Below are 17,322 nucleotides of genomic sequence, written 5' to 3'. Positions count from 1 at the left end.
AAAAAAAAAACCCAAACAAAACAAACAAACAAACAACAAAAAAAAACCAACCAAAAAGCCCCTCCTGAAACTTTGCTGAAGCTTCCTCATTTCCAACAAAGAGCAATTCTGTCTTTACCCTCTGCCCTGCTTTGAAAAGGGCCTGATGAGGGTACTGGTCCAAATTGTTCCTGCAAAGTAAGTGTATGGAACACAGCAGCATGGCTGGACCCATGGGGCTTGGTCTGGCAGGTGATGGAAATGCTGCAGACCCCTTTGGGTGAGCTCCTCAGGTGTCACTTCTTGGAGCAGGCAGCAATTGCTCACAAGCTCATTTTGCTGATCCCCTTGCATGTAACCGTGTGCTAGACATGCCTCTGGGTGCTTCCCTGAAAGCAAGATAATTTTGCAATTTTTTTCCTTTTTTTCTTTGTTAATGGCATTTTGTACTTCAAAGGGAGTACACAATCAGCTTTCTTCTATGCCACAATCAGCTTTCTTCTATGCCAAGTGCCTGTGGAAACAGAAAGGTCCATGGTATCAGAGAAGCCTGGTTTATTTGGTAACATCAGGGTATGAAAGGTTTTAAAGCTTTTCAAATCAATCTGAGCTCTTGTGTGGGAAGAGTCTAAATGTCTGACAGTAGGGGATGGATGGTCTGTGCCCCTGCATCCCAGGGCAGGCTCTGCTCTCTGACACCTCCCTGGCTATTGCTGCTGGCTGTCAGCTGTGAAGTCATCTCCTTGAGGTCAGGCAGCAAAAGAAGGAAGAGTCCGCCCTCATCTTTGCCATAATGCTGATATTTTGTTTTGGATTGGAAGTGCATGTTGAAGGAAAGGCGATTTTTCCCCACTTACTCCCTGACCTGGCACTGCAGGGCAGTTTCAGGACATGTGCACTGGACTCATTTTGGCTGGTGCTGACCTGGAAGAGTTGCTGCAGGAGCATGCTTACTGTGCCCTCATGGCTCTGGGCATTGTCCACAAAACCCTGCTAGAGCAGGTCTGAGCAGAGCACCCAAGGCACAAACAGGTGACCCCTCAACGCCAGCTCCCTTATTCTGCAGAGCTCCTTCCACCAGGCTGTGCCCCATCATGTTGCAGATGTAGCTCTGGATGGTCATAGCTGTGGCTCATTGTTCTGTGTGTATATTTGCATCAGCCAGCTAAATACCTGCAGGCTGCAGGGGTTCAGGGGTCTTGGACAGCATCCAGCAGAGATTGGGGGAAGACTGTCCTTGCTTGGACCGCTGGAAAAATCATATGTTGTGGTTTTTTTAAATGAGTGGTGCTGAAAGGAAAGTAAGTGCCTTGAGATGGCTCATGAGCCAGCATTGCAGTCAAGAGGAGGAACTTCTCGTGCCATGGGATCAGGATGTATGGACATCATCACTCTGCTAAAATACCGTTGCCTGCTCTGTATGCACATGGCACTGCTGCTGGATCTAAGTGGTGTGTCAAGGTTTGCCCCAGGTGACAGACCCATGAGCTGAAATACCCTTTCTTTTAGAGCTGCAGTCAAGAACATGTCTGTAGTCAGCCAGGCAGATGAGATTTCCAGTGGGTCTCTGGTGATGGTGGTGGTGAACAGTGAGGGGATGGTGCTGGAGCAGTCCCAGGGACACCTGCTTACCTTCCAGTGTTCCTGCTGTGGCCCTGGTGCCCCTGAAGATGTGGAGGTGTTTGTGAGTCAGTGATCCTCAGAGGATACAGCTAATGCTCTTTGCATTTTAAGCACTGTCGTGCTGCCTTGGTTTGGGGAGAGAGGCACCTACTCTGTGATGGTGCTTTTTTTGAGGGAGCAGCATCTGCTCCACAGCACAGGAGGACCTAAAGTGAAAAGGGGTTTGGGGCTGAAAGCCATGAAGAGTCTTCCTGCTCTTTGCTTAGACTGGTTTTTGTGATTATGGTATTGGGGATTATTCATTAATTGATGCTGAGGAGAAGAGGTGTGAGGAGGAAGGATCAGCATCCACATCAAAGATTATTTTGGAATGCCCCTGCTTGCAAGGATGTGGTCCTGCCACTGTTTCCTCTAGAGGTTGGGGATTATAGGGCTTGAATATTTTCAGCAAATGTCCTTTTCTTGGTAAGTATGTGGTTTAGGTGTTTGTTTGTGGTTGGGGTTTTTTGGTGTTTTTTTTTTCGTCAAGAGATGGTGATAAACAATCTGTGCAGTTTCTCAAGTACTTGGGCAAAGAGCAGGGCAGGTCCCATCCATAAGCCTGTGGAGATAGGAGAGAGATGCCTTTTATGTGGTAAACCTTTTGGTGAACACATTTTATACCTCCTTCCACACAGACAGTATTTTCCAGTCGTTCACCTTGCTCAGGTGGATGCAGCTGGTGATCACTGTCCATACCTGATGGAGTCAGGACTGCTGCCCAGGTATGAAGCTGGTGGGCAGCTCTCTGCAGCACGGGGACAAGTGCCTGCAGTGAGCCTGAGCCACCAGCACCAGCTCAGCTGCTCTGCTTTGGTAGCTCCTCGGGTTTTGCTCACTGGACTGGTGGGGGACTGTGGTGGGCTGGTGGTAAAGGATAAAGCTGGATCATGGGGGGCATTTTGTTTCCAAACCCACATGTCTGTAATCCAGCCCTGAAACACTGGGGGCTGGAAACTTACTGTCTTTACAAAATAACTTTACAAAAATGCTTCAAAACACAGGAATTGTTTTCCTTCCTTTATTTTTGCCTAGATAAAATCCTGCAAGTCAAATTAGAAACATGAGAAAGATGCAGAAAAGGTGATAGACGAAAAACTAATCTCAGGTTTTTTTCAATCTCTCAATATGATTGCCTCAGTTTTGAGTTGCAGAGTAAGAAGAGCCTGGTGGCCTCTTTTCACTGACTCTACAGAGATTTTTCTCTAGATATTAAATAGAAGTTACACCTACATTTCATTCCAACACTTGCCTCACTGTTGAAGTGAAATACTAACCTCCAAAGGCAGTTTAACATTTTAGAGCGTCCTGAATTAGTCCTTGCTAGGAGAAATGGCACAGTTTGTTCTGGCTTGTTTTAAAATTGGATATCGGTTCTGTGGCATTTCCAGCTCCTCCTGTGGTAGGCTTTCCCTTAGGACATGACACTTGATTTCAGACCTGGGCTGGACTTCCACTCCCTGCTAAGCAAAGGGTGCCAGCAAAGCACAGGAGCAGCCCCATCATCTCCGCAGCTCAATGTCTACTTTTAGTATCTCCAAAGGTGGGTGGAAGTGTGGTTTCACATTACACATGACCCAAAGAAAAAGTCACTCTGTTTACTGACTGTTGCATTGGATCTATCAGTATCTGGATGGCTTCAGGGTGTGCCCCGGTTCAGCTTGCTGTTGCAATACCCACCCAAAATCCTTGTGTTGTATTGTCAGGGCAGCAAACTGGAGGAGTACCATGCTGGGAGGATCAAAGAGGCAAAATAACCCCCAGCAGCTGAACTGAATGAGGCATGAAGCAAAAGCACTCACCTAGAGTAGGAGATAAAGTAGCAGATAAACAGTGTAGAGAAGTGGTTTGCTGATCAGGGGACTTCCTGCTGCTCCCTGGGGGCAGCAGCCTCCAAACTATTAAAGGGAGGGGGAGAAAAAAGCCAGTTTGGCATGGTTGGGGTACTGGGGAAAGGGGTCTGGGAAAGGTGCAGGAAAAGGGTAAGGCTGTAAGTCTCTCACTGAGATGATGAATAGAGCCATTTGGGAGGATGCCCCCTGTTAGTACCTAAGCGGCTAAATCATCCTGCCTGCCACCATGGCTGTTTATTAATTAAAAGTAAGCTTCTTGATAAGTTTCTTACAGGCTGTGCTCAGTTTTAGCATGAAAAGGTAAGTATAAGGAAGATTCAGGTTAAAAAAAAATAACTTGGAGAGATGCAGCAGCTCAGGGATTTTTGTTAAAGGCAGTGGCTTTAGCTACCATTGCAGCTGCATCTCTTTCTCAGCTAGGGCTTTCCCTGGCTTGATTTTTCTCTCTTGATAGAAAGGTATTTCCTCTTCTTAGAAAACACCTGTGACTTAAATAGAACCACAGACTTACATGCTTTGTAAGTCCTTTATAGTCTAGAGTAAGTCATGGAGCATCCATCCATAATTTGGTATTATTTCCCCCCGTGATTCTGCAAGAGGAGGCCAGCTGGCCACTGTGGACTCACAGGAGCTTTTCCATGAAGCTTGGGTTTCTGCTCTGATATTTAGCCCCCAAAAATCCTTTAGAAGGATCTTGCTGTTCAGGTGCACAGCTTCCATTTCTGTAGCATCTGTTTCCCCCAAAAAATCTGGTGCTGCTACATGCAGAGCTTTTAGCTGATCTGTCAGGTCAGTAATTATAGAATTATTTTAAATTTCCTATTTAATTTTCTTCTTTAAGTTAGTTGCAAGAACTAGCAGGCTCAAAAAATAGGTTCTCAATTTAGTAAATTTGTGAAGAAAGCTTTGAGACAAACAAGAGGTGCCTTTTCTGCCTTCAGTTTCAATGTACCAAATTTAATATCAAGAATGACTAGCACAGGGGTGCCTACATTGTTAGGTGCATCAAAAATACATTCATTAGGTTTTCAGATTTTGAAAAAGTGGGAATAATCCATTTTGTAGGTGAGCATTGAGCAAGATGCTTTTCCAGGGTGGTGTAAAGTTTAGTTGAGTATGTGTCTGCATCTAAACCAAGGGGAAGGTGCTTTGGTTTCTTACCTAGAAACCTGTTAAAGAAAAGATTGCTGATCAGTTTGCTGGTGCCTGGACAGATGCTTAAACTCACAGCTGTGTTTATTGAGTGTTAAAAGAAGGTTTACAGCATTGAGGTGACAAATAGAAATGGGGCTTTAGAGAAGGGGTTTTGGAGCTGCTCTCCTGACCTGCAAGATGGATGCTTCCATAGTGTATAATGAGGGTCTCTGGACCATTTTCTCCATTTTGGGACCATCCACGATGGAACTGCCTGTGGATGTTGTGCATCAGCTGTGCAGTGGTGTGTGCCTACATGCAGCCATTGTGCTGTGTTGCAGCTTGGGGATTTTAAATTAGAAAGGACTGTACCAGCCTGGTCCTGGATTTTCTAATTTGCTGTGTTTCTTCGTTGCAGGTGAATGGAAAAGGGTCGTTGTGGTGCGTTGACCCAAAATATAAACCTAATCTTGTCCAAGCACTGAAAAAACAGCCTTTTTCCTCAGCACTTGCATTTTATACTCCGCCAGCGTCGCCACCCAGGTAGGTGAAAGTTCTCATCCGAGCAGGACGTGGTAATGTTGCTCCAGGTAGCAGAGGGTGTTGAAGTGCTGCTATCTGCTGCCACCCAAGAGCAGAATTTGAGTGGGCCTTAGGTGAGGCCAGCTGGATGAGGTGGGGAGATGCAATGAGCTCAGGCTTCCCAGATAGCACATCTGGGGTGTGTTCAAGTCTCTTATTAACTGTGGGAGAGTTTAGAAGAAGGTCAGGCATGTGCTGGCTGCTTTCTGGAGAGCCCAATTTCTCCAAGAGGGCAGGCAGTCCTGGGAACTGGAGCAAAATTCTCTTTAAATCACAGTCCATCAGGACTATTCTAGGGTGTTGCCTGGTGCTGCTCTGTGGAGGAGGTGGGTGTCTTCGCCTCTAAGTCACTTGTCTGGATATAAAATGTATCTATTTTGTGCTTTTTGTCAAAGCATTCAACTTTTCCACAGTCTGAAGTGCTGAGATGCTGCCCTGAGAGGGTTATTTTTCTCTGAGAGTGTTTAAAAGCATTTTGCAGCAGGGATGGAAAAGACAGCCTTGGCTGTAAATATAGTCTGAGGTGGGGCATGCAAGACTTCTGAAACCAGGACTTCCTTACCAACACAGTTTAAGATTAGGCAATAGATTTTGGAGAATCTGAAGTCAAACTCATGTGTCCTGAGTAGAGGAAGAGGAGCAGCAGCTGAGTCAGCCTGTGGAGGCAGGAGGGCAGAATGCAGAGGAGCACGTTGGGTGAGCTCAGTTCTGAGGAAGGCATGTGGCTGGTTTGTCTAGTTCAGGAAAGAATTTGGGTGAGATAAGAGTTAATTAAGGTGTCTGTACATTGCCCTATGCCTTAACCTTACTGCAAGGAGTTTCCTTAACAAACGGGAGGAAGTGGGATTCCTGCAGTGGAATGTAAGTCTGATAACACTGAGCAGACGTTTCTCAGGGTCCAGCAGGACACTGACCCTGGGAGCTGGCACCCCTGTGCAAGCCTTAGGGGCTCAAGAGTTTTGTGTGGCATGAGCTTGTCCAATGGGGTTTGTCACTCACAAGATATAACCAACCAGTTGTCTCTGGTCTCTCTCCAGCCCAGGGCCATCCTGGGCTGGAACAAGCCAGGCAGAAGTATCCTGTTTTCCAGCTTTCTGTTGGAATTGGGAGCATTACTAAAATAACTCTGAAACATTTAAGTTTTAAGAAATAGTCAGATTGGAAATTATGAGATGACTGGAGGTATTGCTTGGGGTTTATGGGAATAAAGATTATTGAAATGACTGTAATTGGGCTCTAGAGGATAATGCTTTTACAGGCTTTAATGTCTCTGTGTAAGGGTATGGACTTCTAGTTTTGGGTACAACTCAAGTGAAGGGTTGGTCCTTGAAAGCTGTAGTGCTCTGTGTTAGTACAGCCAGATTTTAAAAAGTAGAGAGCAATACAGATGGGAGAGGACCTCGGGGCATTGTCTGTCCTGCCAGAGGTGCAGAGGATTGACAGACTCAGCCTAGGGCAGGGTGTTCAGAGCCTTGACCGGTTATGCTTTTAAAATCTCCAGGGTCTCCAAGATCAGTGCAGCTAAAAAGTTGTGTTAAGTGTGGTTTACTTAGCTTGGATAAATGCAACATACCAAAATGAGGTGTGAGGAAGGAGACGTTTCATCTGCATGCTTAAGTCCTTGGAAGATCAGGACTTTAATTTGAAGCTGTTGTTTTTGGTAACTTTTTTTTTTTCCTTTACTGAAGGACTAGTCACACTTGCCAAGAATTACAAGGAAATCCTGGATCTAATGAAGCCACATGGCAAAATTCCCACTGACTTCAACACGGGAAGGGTTTTGCAGTGCTTGTATTTATGAGTACAAGAAAATAAGGAACAACATACTAAGATACCAAACTGCTCCCTAATGAAAGCTGGTTTATTTTCCTTCAATAATAAAAAAAATTATGTGACTTTCCGTCAAACACAGAAAAACAGATTTTTTTTTTCCCTTCTGTGATTAGATTTGATTTAAATTCTGTCCTTACTTTGGGGAAGGGTCCCCAAGGATCTGCCTTGTAGGAGAGAGAAAGGAAGCCCAGAGGTTCAGCTGGAGAGAGGCTGAAATACTGTCCGAATTTATCTTCAGAGTGATCCTAAAATTCACCTGCGACAGTCTCTGAATTTTCCTGTGGGAAGACTACTGTTCATGATTATTTTAGAGTGTGTTTGTGGGGAGTATGCCTATCATTCAGCGCAATTTTAAAATAAAATTTGAGCTGTTGCTTTGAGCAGAAGCTTTCCAAAACTGTAATCTGTGTCTAGTGACACTGAAATTTGTATTATCATAGATGATTGGCATCCCTGATGCATTTTATTTCTGCACAGCTTGCTCAACAAGTCATTGTGAAGCTCCTGGCTGCATTTTTGGTTCTAGTGCTACACAGATTGCAGCCCTGGGGACAACCACAGTCCTCATCTTGCTCATACCTTATGCATGGCTTCTCAGTCAATACCAGGCATTAATTTACTTTGGGGGAGCTCTATGTGGACATGATTTTTGAAGGATCTGAGCTTAGACAAAAGGATGATGATGTTTAGCATCTCTTTGTACAATGGGCTGCAAAGCCAGCCGTTTTGGGTTAGACCATTGCTTTCCTTTATTTTTATTTTTTTTCCCTGCCTATTTTTCGTTCTGTTCCCTTTGCACTCTGTAGCTGCTACAAGAAAAGACGCCAGACAGTGAACCCTGGGTTTGCACATTTTTCCCATTCAGCAGAGGTTTCTCTTGCAGGTTGGGCTTGAAAATTCTGCCATCACCATTCAGATTGTTCCAGCAGCACTATAAAAGATGCACATTGCTACATTTCATGCAATTTTAATAGTGTGTGCTATTTTTTGTTGTAGTTACTTCTAACTGCTCACTAATATATTTATAATAAACTGAATAATTAGGGCTGGGTGTGTTGCAGAAAAAAAAAAGTGAAAGTTTTAACTTGCCCTTTATTTTGTGAGTGATTTAAAGTTTTTTTTGTCTGGTGCAAAGCTAGTCTGATTATGAAGAGCTATCCTGGACAGCATCAACTTTAAAATCAGCAGTTGTCTTTGTGTTTTTGCTCAGTTTTTGTGTTTTTGCTCTTCCTCAGGTCTTTGCCTATGACTTTTTGTTTTTGTTAATTGCCCACCACTGTTTGGAAGAACAAATGATCACAACTGGTCCTTACCTGTCCTCTGAGCATCCCTGTATGAGTTAATGTTTTGTTTATGTGTAGGTTTTATGTACTAAAAAATATGTATCTTTGTTTAAAATCCTGCCTTTAGGCAGGTATAGAAAATCTGTATAAGTCAGTGACTCTTACCAACAAGATTTTTGCTTAGTGCGTGTGTTTGGAGGTGTTTTCCAAATGCTTAAATGATGGCTTAAATAGTGCTACACAAACTATGAATCAGTGCTGAGCCATCTACTGAAGGCAGCAGAAATTGCTTACCTTCCTGTGGTAAATAGGTTGGTTTTGTTTTTAGGCTTCTATGATCATAATATTGTGTCTGCTATACTTTGTACAAATCATTTGCCTAATCAGGGCTTGGCTTTGAGCTGTTGAATTTCTTTTTTAGTAGGTCGTCGTCCCCTCACTACTTGACTTCAGTCCTTCAGCAGAATCATGGCCGATCTCTCAAAGGTAAACTTTTAGATTTCCTTTCACTCTCCGCCCCTGGTTTTGGTCACAAGCATGGACTCCAGCCCACCTGATGTTGTATCTGTCCCTCCTCTGAAGGGTCTGCTAGATAACAAAAAACCCAGATGTAGTACAATGCATGTGTGTTATATTAGCTACTCATGTATTAATTTTAAATCCATGAGGTGAATTTCAAGGTGTAATTGGGGCCATCTTCTTCTGACAGCAAAATATTCAGCTCGTGTCACTCCCAAGTATGACCTACTTAATGAATAGTTCAGTAGAAAATGAATCTGAAAGCTGCACATCTCTTTATCAGTTTTATTGGAGACCAAGAACTGAGAACCAAAGGTAGCAAATGTTAGTGTATAAAACTTGTGGTACCAGGAGGAAGCTAGAAAGTGTGCTGAGGGTTGCAGCATTTCTTTCGAAGGAGCCAGTTGAGCACACCTCTTGCACCTCGCCAATAAATCTTAATTAGGCTTGTCCTAGACAAAAGTAATAATAATTTAGGTTTTTAAGTGCTGAAAAGTGAACAGTACTCAATTTTTAAAGGGTTGAATCTAACAAAATGTGTTGCAGAGGAGTGTTGTTACAGCTTTCAGCAGGATAGTGAAAGGCACTGCTCAAGTGGGACCTGAGCAGACACCCAGCTCCCTGATTTTGCAGGCTCAGTAGGCTTAGAGGTGAGAAAGTTGCTTTTAGTTTCTGGCCACAAACGAGCAGCTTTGGTTGGGCAGCAAAGCCAAGGCTTTTTGGAGACCAAGCAGCTGCCTGGCCCAGAGGTGATGATCACCATGCACCCCAGGTGTGGTGGCACCTGGGTGGCAAGGAAACATCCCTTGGCTGGCTGGCTGCTGCAGAGCTGCTGGATCTGGGATTCTCAGGGCTTGTTGGAGAACACAAGAAATCCGTCTCCTCCTAAGGATTTTGCTGGTGTGTCCTGTGACAGGTTTGGAGGTTGCCAGTCTGATGTTGCCTCTTCCATGTAGTTACACCATAGGTGCCAAAATAATGACAGGTATCTGGTATCATTTAGTTTCTGCATGTGGGGGAGCCTGTTCAGCATTTCTCTGGCATTCGAGGCAAGCCATTCATGTTCCTGGGGTCCCATAGGGCAGCTCTTGTGCAGATGAACAGAATTCCTTGTAATAAGGTGCTTCCTCAGCCATTCTGCTGAAGAAGCATAAATTTGGGAAATACTGCACTGTTGAGAAGAGCAATCACAAATGAAGCCAAAGCACATTATCAGTGACACAGAACACTGCTGAGAAGCCACTGCAGAAGTGCTTCTCCTCATTCTTTGGGAGTAGTAAGGTACAGAAATACTCTTTGTAGGTAGTAATCCTGCACTGCATTAATGCCTCTGATTGCTTGTCATTTTAACAATGTGGTGTTTATGTACCAACATCAGATGACAAAATAAAATGTCTGGGAAAGCAAGTAAGGAATGGGAATATTTCACTTCCTGATTACACTAGTGGAGCAAAGTAATTTTTTATGCTTTATTTTTCTACTTCTTTTTGTCAGTTGGGTGCATGTAACCTATGAATTCAGGAGCTCTGTTTCTGCCAAAAAAAGCCAAAGCAGAAGGAAAAAGAGAAAAATTGCACAAGTACAATGGGGTAGAGCCTAAAGTATGCTGGATTTAAAACGAAAGGCATGGAAAACAAGGCGGGGGGGAAATCTGTATGTTTTATAAACCTGTGTTGGAAACAGCAGCTCAGTCCCCTTCCCATGTTGGTACAACATTCCCAAGGTGTCGTATTCTTCAAATTTCTCCTTGACCAGGGTTGAAGTTAGGGAGACTAATCAAGATAAGTTGCCAGCCATGCTGACAACTCTGCAGTCCCCCTCCCAATACTACCCTCCCTTTAAATTCAGTAATACAGTTAATGCCTGTAATGTGGGGAAGAAAACAAATGCTATCAAAAATGACATTGCTGATGTTTTGCTCTAACAGTTTCCCCCACAGTTCCAGTTCAGCAGAACTGAAAGCCTGTTCTGCTTGCTGCTGGTCCCTTCCAGCCCTGTTCTCCACTCACTGCTCATACATATGTACATACCTACCTACACCTCAGATCTGATCTTCTGCTCTCAGACGCCCAGGCTGTTGTGAGAGCTCACTGTTTCTCTGCTCCTGTTGTGCCTAGTTAGTCCACCATACGTATTTCTGTCCTGTATAAGGAGTATTCATCATCCATTGCAGAAGTGAGCCGAAGAATGCATTGGATTTCCTCTTGTTTAAAGGGCATGGACATGTCCTGAAATGAGTGGGAAAGGCGTGCTTGTTTCTTTTCCCTTTCACTTTGTTCTGGTTAGAAACGTCACTCTCTGCCCTGTTATCCTCAAGGTGCCTTTCAGAAATGTAAGCAATCTACTCTGCAAAGGATGGCATTTTGCAGCACTGCTTCTAACTGCAGCTGACAATGCCACAATTCACCTCAACCTTTTCTACATGCCTATTTATTATTTAGATCCCCCTGCTTTCTAGATTGAGCAGTTCAGTGCCCTTTCCCCCCCGTCGTAGTCTCAATTTCTTCCGTTCGACTTACTAGTGTGGAAAATTCTGCTGGAGGAGGGAGGTGTGCTGAGTTAGTGCTGCGTTAATGGGCACGACTGCTCTCAGGCTTGCACATTCACACAGTCAGGGTATGGAGCTGCTGAGGTGCTTTCCTGTGCCATGTGTCTAATCTTTCTCTCTCAACTGGTACAAACAAAAGGCACTTGTTAAGTATAGCAACAGCGTTGTCACATGAACGTCTAATTGTGTCACTGATTCTTGGCTTCAGTGAGTGCAACGTGAGAACTCAGCCTTTGAATGTCATAGTTAAGGTATGAGACTGATCTGGAACAGTGTTGAGCTGTACAAGGGTCATGCTTTGTCTGAGTTTGTACATTCCGCCCACCCCTACTCTTTGTTGTAGGCCAGTACAGGCAAAAAAAATTAAATAAATAAATAAATAAATAGATAAATAAATAAATAAATATGTATTCGTTTTATATTTTAGAGACCTCATCTTGTCAGGCTTACCTGAGTTCTAACATTTTGCTGCTCTGCTTCACAGAATCTGATATTGATGCTGCTACTGCAATGATGCTGTTAAATACTTCCATTCAACAAGGAATGCTGGACTGTAAGCATAAACCATTTTATTCTTGTTTTTCTTCTCTACTCAGTAACTAAATACTTTCTCTATAAAATTTCAGGAAACAAGTATGGTCTAGTTTCCAAACAGTAATAGTAGTCAAGAAGTATTTGTGGTTTAATTATTCTTTCAGCTAGCATTGCAAGAGTTTTATTAGAAGCAGCCTTTTTTTTAATTTTCTCAGTTAATTTTGATTTTTTTTCTGCAAAGTTCTATCCCTGCCCTCTCTGTGCTAGATAGCAAGACGAGTTTCTTGGCTGCTTCTCTGTTGCTCTAACTCTTAACTGAGATCAGGTGGTGACTGTTGTCCTTTGTGGGTGACAGTAAACGGGCACTTTGTGACTTTAAGTGCTGGAATTCAGTTTCCCTTGCAGCCAGCCAGGCACAGGGTGCTCGTGGTGCAGGCGATTTCACTGGGGCATTTGCCTACTGACACGTCCTGTTTTCCACAGGTGAGAAACCTCAGCCTCTGAAGACCCCCAAGAAGAGGAGCTACGGCAGCGCATTCAACCCTCCCAGCTCCATCAGCCTGCAGGAAAGCGATTCTGCGGTTGCCAACATCGATCCGAGCGAGGATCACAACTACAGTGCCAGCAGCATGGGCTCCCAGCGCTGCGCCTCCCGCTCCAGCATGTCCTCCCTGTCCTCCCTGGATGACGTGTACGACTTCATCTCCAAGAGCAGCCATGAGGGCAGTGACGGCAGTGAGGGCTTTCACAGCGAGGTGGACACAGACGGGGACTATGAGGACGATCCTCTTGGAGACAGTGGCTATGCATCCCAACCCTGTGTAGATACCTCTAAGGAAAGTCAGCCCAGCAAGAAAGTACTTGAGGAGCTGTGTCAGGAGATCGATGAGGAGCTGAAGGAAGCAGCAGGGTCTCTGCTCCACCTTGCTGGCATCCAAACGTGCTTGAGTTCCTTAATAAGTACTGCAAAGACCCACTGTCACAAGCAAAGGAAAAAATAATACGTTTGTCAGTGTTGAATATATACATATATTTTTTTTAATTGTGGCAATACTCTTCTACTTTTGCCCTTCACAAGGGAGATCAAAGCCATAAGAGGACTCACTGCTTCTTTTTTTTTTTTTTTTTTTGAGCAAACTATAATTTAGCCATTTATTTTTAAATCACCACCTAAAAAGAAAATACTTAATCTTCTCAAATTAGAAGATATGCATGACTTGTGAAAACCCAAAAGCATCCTTCTTAATGATCACTTTTTAATTTTTTTTTTAACAGTTGACTTTATTTTTTTTCAGAGATATGTTTGTTCAGATGCACACTGTGGATCATATTTACATCTCTGCTGGCCCCATCTGCAGAGGTGAATTTTGTTCTGTCTAAGGGCTCTGACTTCCATGTAAAGGATTCAAATTCATTTTGCAATAAGAGAATCTCTTTATAGTTCCTAGACATCCCTCAGCCAAAAATGTTTTTTGTGGTATGTTGAACTTGATCCCTATTTTTCTTTTAAAATCAGTGGTGATTACTTACATCTTCCTGTAGATTATGCCTTTTTTTTTTTTTTTTTTAATTTTCTGTTCAAAAATGGGTAAGCAGTTCTGTTGGAGTGGGTTTTAACAGTACTGTACATACAAGGATGCCTTAAGTATGTTGCAGAATTGTATACAGCTATCCAAGGTCATCTTTCCTGTTGCTGAAAAGTAGCATAATGTGCCATAAACGTTCTCACGAACATGAAGCTACTGCTTCCACCAGGTGTTGGGCAAGCTGGGTGAAAATTAGGAGCAGAGCCACTTAGGATACCAATGTCCACTGTTGAAAACAGCGGATTCAGCCAAAAGAATTCCTTAACCTTTCCCTAAGGGAGCATTTTCCTGGCTATTTGAATGCCTTTCTTAGACTACTGGTGTGGGTTTCTTTGCCCCTTTTTTTTTCTTTTTCCTCATTTGTCAGTCTCTTCATGAATCCTGCCCTAAACCATCTGCTTCCAATGCAAACACAGCCATGCTGCTGAAGGTCTGTTGCTCTGAGGGCCCGTTCCAGTGCCTCTTGAAGACAACGGTGGTGCTCCTGCTGACTCAATGGCTGTTGGATCAAGCCTGAAATATTCAAGGTTCTTTGTGATTTGGAATTTAAAGCACAAACACCAGGAGAGAAAAAAAAAAAAAAAAGTGGGGTGTTTTTTTTTGGTTTTGTTTTTCTTGAGGTTTTTTTTTTCTTTTTCCGGTTCAATTTTAAGAATGATTTGTTTCTTGAAGGGGAAGGAAAATACTCTGCTTCATTCCTGCTTTGTGTGAGCACCTCTTAGCTTACACCTGTAACACAGCAACATGTGTGCAGCTGTGTGTGTGTGTTCTGGCTACCGCAAGTGCTGCATTAACCAATTAGATCTGATATTGGATGTTACTGAGGAGTAGTAGGGGTAAAACTCGCCATTTAAAGGAAAATTAAGTACCAATGCAGTGGTTCTTAGGATTTCAGGAGATGAAGATGTGCATGCTTGGTGGAACTGCTTCTTTTTGCTCATGGGTTGCTTTTGAACTCTCATGGAAAATTGTGCAGAGCAGAGCTTGTGTCAGCTGTGAAAATGTGAAAAGGAGGATTCAGATGCACAGAAATACTGTGAGCATCCTGAGATTTTGCTCAGTGCCATGATTTCAGTTTCACACTGTTGGAGAGGGGTGCTGCCTGGCTCATGTGGTTGCAGCTTTCTTTAGCTTCCAGTGAAAGCTGGATCAAGGTCCAGGTATTCTGGAAGCTGTGTTCATAGTCAGCTCCACGGTTTGATTTGGTTCTGAACTCTTTTTTGCCTCAGATAAAATCTGAGGAGGTTGATACTTACTGGGAGTGTGGCTGTGCTGGTGTTAATCCTGAAGGTGGTGACAGTGGCTTCTTCAGCATATCTGAAGGATTGGGATGCTATAACAATGCATTTATTACCATATGCAATGACCAGTGAGAACCAGTTACTGATCAGCAATTAGCAGCAAAAGCTGCATCCCATCCATCCTTACAGCTGGGAGAACTGGAATTGTGGAAGGGGGGAGCACTCACAGCCTTTCCCTGGGACACAGAGTGGTGCAGCGGGGCCATGCTCTTCCTGCTTTGCTGTCTTCCCTCTCTGCTTCCAAAGGGAAGGCAGATGAACTGTGCCCCTGCCCTGTGCCACCGTGTTGTCCCAGGCCTCTGCCCGCATGTTTGGCAGCAAAGGCTGACAGCTCAGTTGTGGAACACCTGTCTTGACAGTGGGAGAAGAGCTGCCCTTCCTTTCTCTTACATATCTGTTGGGTTCGGGTTTGTTTGCCACCTCAGTTAGAGGCCCTGGTGTATATAGTATAAATGGAGTATAATTAAAAGTTATTTTGATTGTTGGGCTTTGGGTTTTTTTAGTGACAAATGTAAAATGTTGATGCCAATGGTTGACTTGGATACATTTTGGCAAGAAAAGTATTAATGAACCACATTCAGTTCTTTAAATGCCGTGAAGAAGTGTATGAGACCTGTGTTCATGGGAGGTTGCTCTGTTCAGGGTAAATCTGATGTGATTACTGTACAGACCTATATTGGCTTTTCAGATTCTGATCCTAAATTACTGATCTGCAGAAGTCACATCAAACATTTTTAAATCCATCTGTAAAATGGAAGTTGTGTGGTTTGCAACTTTTCATCAGCCTGAAAAGTACAAGCTTTAATTAAAGCAAAGTGTACTCATACACGTTAATAATGGTGTGGTCAAAATATTTATTGAAAAGAAAAGGTAGAATATTTTAAATGTTGCACCTGCTATTTTATCTTAAAGCACATTCTTCACACCTAACTGCCAGTGCCATTATCAAGTCTGTTTTGTAAATGTATATTTCTTCAAACTAAAAAGTGCATAATTAAAAGTATTATGTTACTGCCATATAGTGATATAAAACATTTTATAATTGCCAATTCATTGTAACTATTATTTATTTAAAAGTGAATTGTAAGAATGCTTTCTGATCAAATGAACCAGAGTTGTTTTTAAACCATTCCCATTAGCTTGTTTCTAATGTAGCATAAGCAGTGTCCTTGGGTTTGTTTAGAATAATTTTGCCAGTAGGTGACCAATTCTAACCCTTTTTCCTCTGGTTTAGTCCTTTACCTGTTTTAAAGACGATTTACAAAAATTTAGTTTTTTGTATGCTAATCTCTGTTAATTAAAATGTTTATAAATTTTATTTTTACCAAAGAGATGCAATTCATTATGACAAAATATTGCAGAATAAACTTTGTTTTATAACATTTGTGACTTTTCTGCCCACATTTTTCATTCAGATGATCAAAGGGGCTTTTCTAAAATAAACAGCATTGCAAACAGAAAGCGCTGTGTTCTCTCTTTGTCTGCAGACCCTGACTCTGGTCTCAGATGGTGCTGAATATTTAAACTTCTTCCACCAGACTGCACTAGTGTAAAAAGCCTAATGTGTGATTCATTGTGGGTTGGTTAAGATGTTTGTGTGCATGTGGAAGTCATCTATGAAATACCTATCAGTCCATAGCAGGATTTGCTTACAGTCACATTCATCCATAGCTGACCCCGAGTGTTTGAAGAGCATCTAATTAAGGCCAAAGTTTCACCCTTTAACCTGGAACCTAAGCAATGTTTCGACATCTTGGAAATTGCTGAACACTACTGCCTAACTTCTGCCCTCCTGTGCAAAGCATATGTTTAAACAGAAATAACTTGAATCTTTTGCTTATGAAACATCTGAGATTATTTGCTGTTCTCTGCCTGTATTGCTGTGGCCAAGTTGCTTGGATGAGACTCAAAGATCAACAGCCTAGTACAGGACAGGTAATTTAAAAAATGAGTCCCTGGGTAAAGCAGCATAGGTCTTGTTTGTGTTGGTTTTGTTGGTTTTTTTTCAGTGTTTACTTTCTCTAGATAATGATTTATGATGTCTTGTGGTTCTTATACAGAAGGCCTTATGGATAGCACATAGGTGGGAATAACCCCTCTTACTAACAGGAATAATATTCCCCATCCCATTTTATCCCCAACCTCAGCTTGCTGCTCCTGGGCCAGCTTTTCTCTCAAATGCACACACATGGTGTGTGCCCTTGTGCTCGAGAGGCAGAAGCACCAGAGGAGGAAAACAAGAGGTGACATGATGTTTATCTCTATTAGAAGCAGACATTGGCCATTTCTTGTCTTTTTATTTGTTTAACCCACTGGCATTGCTGAGTTAAGCTTGCTCTCTAGGATCTGATGACAAAACAACTTTCTCAGTACTCCAAGTGATAACAGTAGATGTTAACAAAGACTTGTTTTATTGCTCTATCTACCAAAATTTAAATCACGCATTACAGAATATATGTACACTATTAATATATTTGATTTAGTGTTCATCCTAATAGACTAGTAAGA

At 42.8% G+C, this 17,322-nt stretch overlaps 1 protein-coding gene across 5 annotated transcripts in view; it reads left to right on the top strand.

Moving 5' to 3' along the window:
- Window positions 1-16,275, top strand: part of FOXN2 (forkhead box N2) — a 29,967-nt gene extending 13,692 nt beyond the window's left edge. For 4 of the 5 annotated variants that reach the window (XM_066178095.1, XM_066178096.1, XM_066178098.1 and 1 more), the window contains exons 3-6: window positions 5,047-5,171; window positions 8,748-8,812; window positions 11,878-11,946; window positions 12,411-16,275. In XM_066178095.1, coding sequence (XP_066034192.1) covers window positions 5,047-5,171; window positions 8,748-8,812; window positions 11,878-11,946; window positions 12,411-12,928 — 777 coding nt within the window. In that variant the 3' untranslated portion in view covers window positions 12,929-16,275. The remainder of the gene's footprint in view (window positions 1-5,046; window positions 5,172-8,747; window positions 8,813-11,877; window positions 11,947-12,410) is intronic. The other variant, XM_066178099.1, reaches the window with a different exon arrangement.
- The last annotated feature ends 1,047 nt before the right edge of the window (window positions 16,276-17,322 follow it).

The sequence above is a fragment of the Chamaea fasciata genome, unplaced genomic scaffold, assembly GCF_029207755.1.
Source record: "Chamaea fasciata isolate MVZ Bird 193981 ecotype frontalis unplaced genomic scaffold, bChaFas1.0.hap1 SCAF_3, whole genome shotgun sequence".
Classification (NCBI taxonomy): Eukaryota; Metazoa; Chordata; class Aves; order Passeriformes; family Sylviidae; genus Chamaea; species Chamaea fasciata.
Note: the sequence above shows the minus strand (reverse complement) of the source record. Positions and strands in the feature narration are given on the sequence as shown.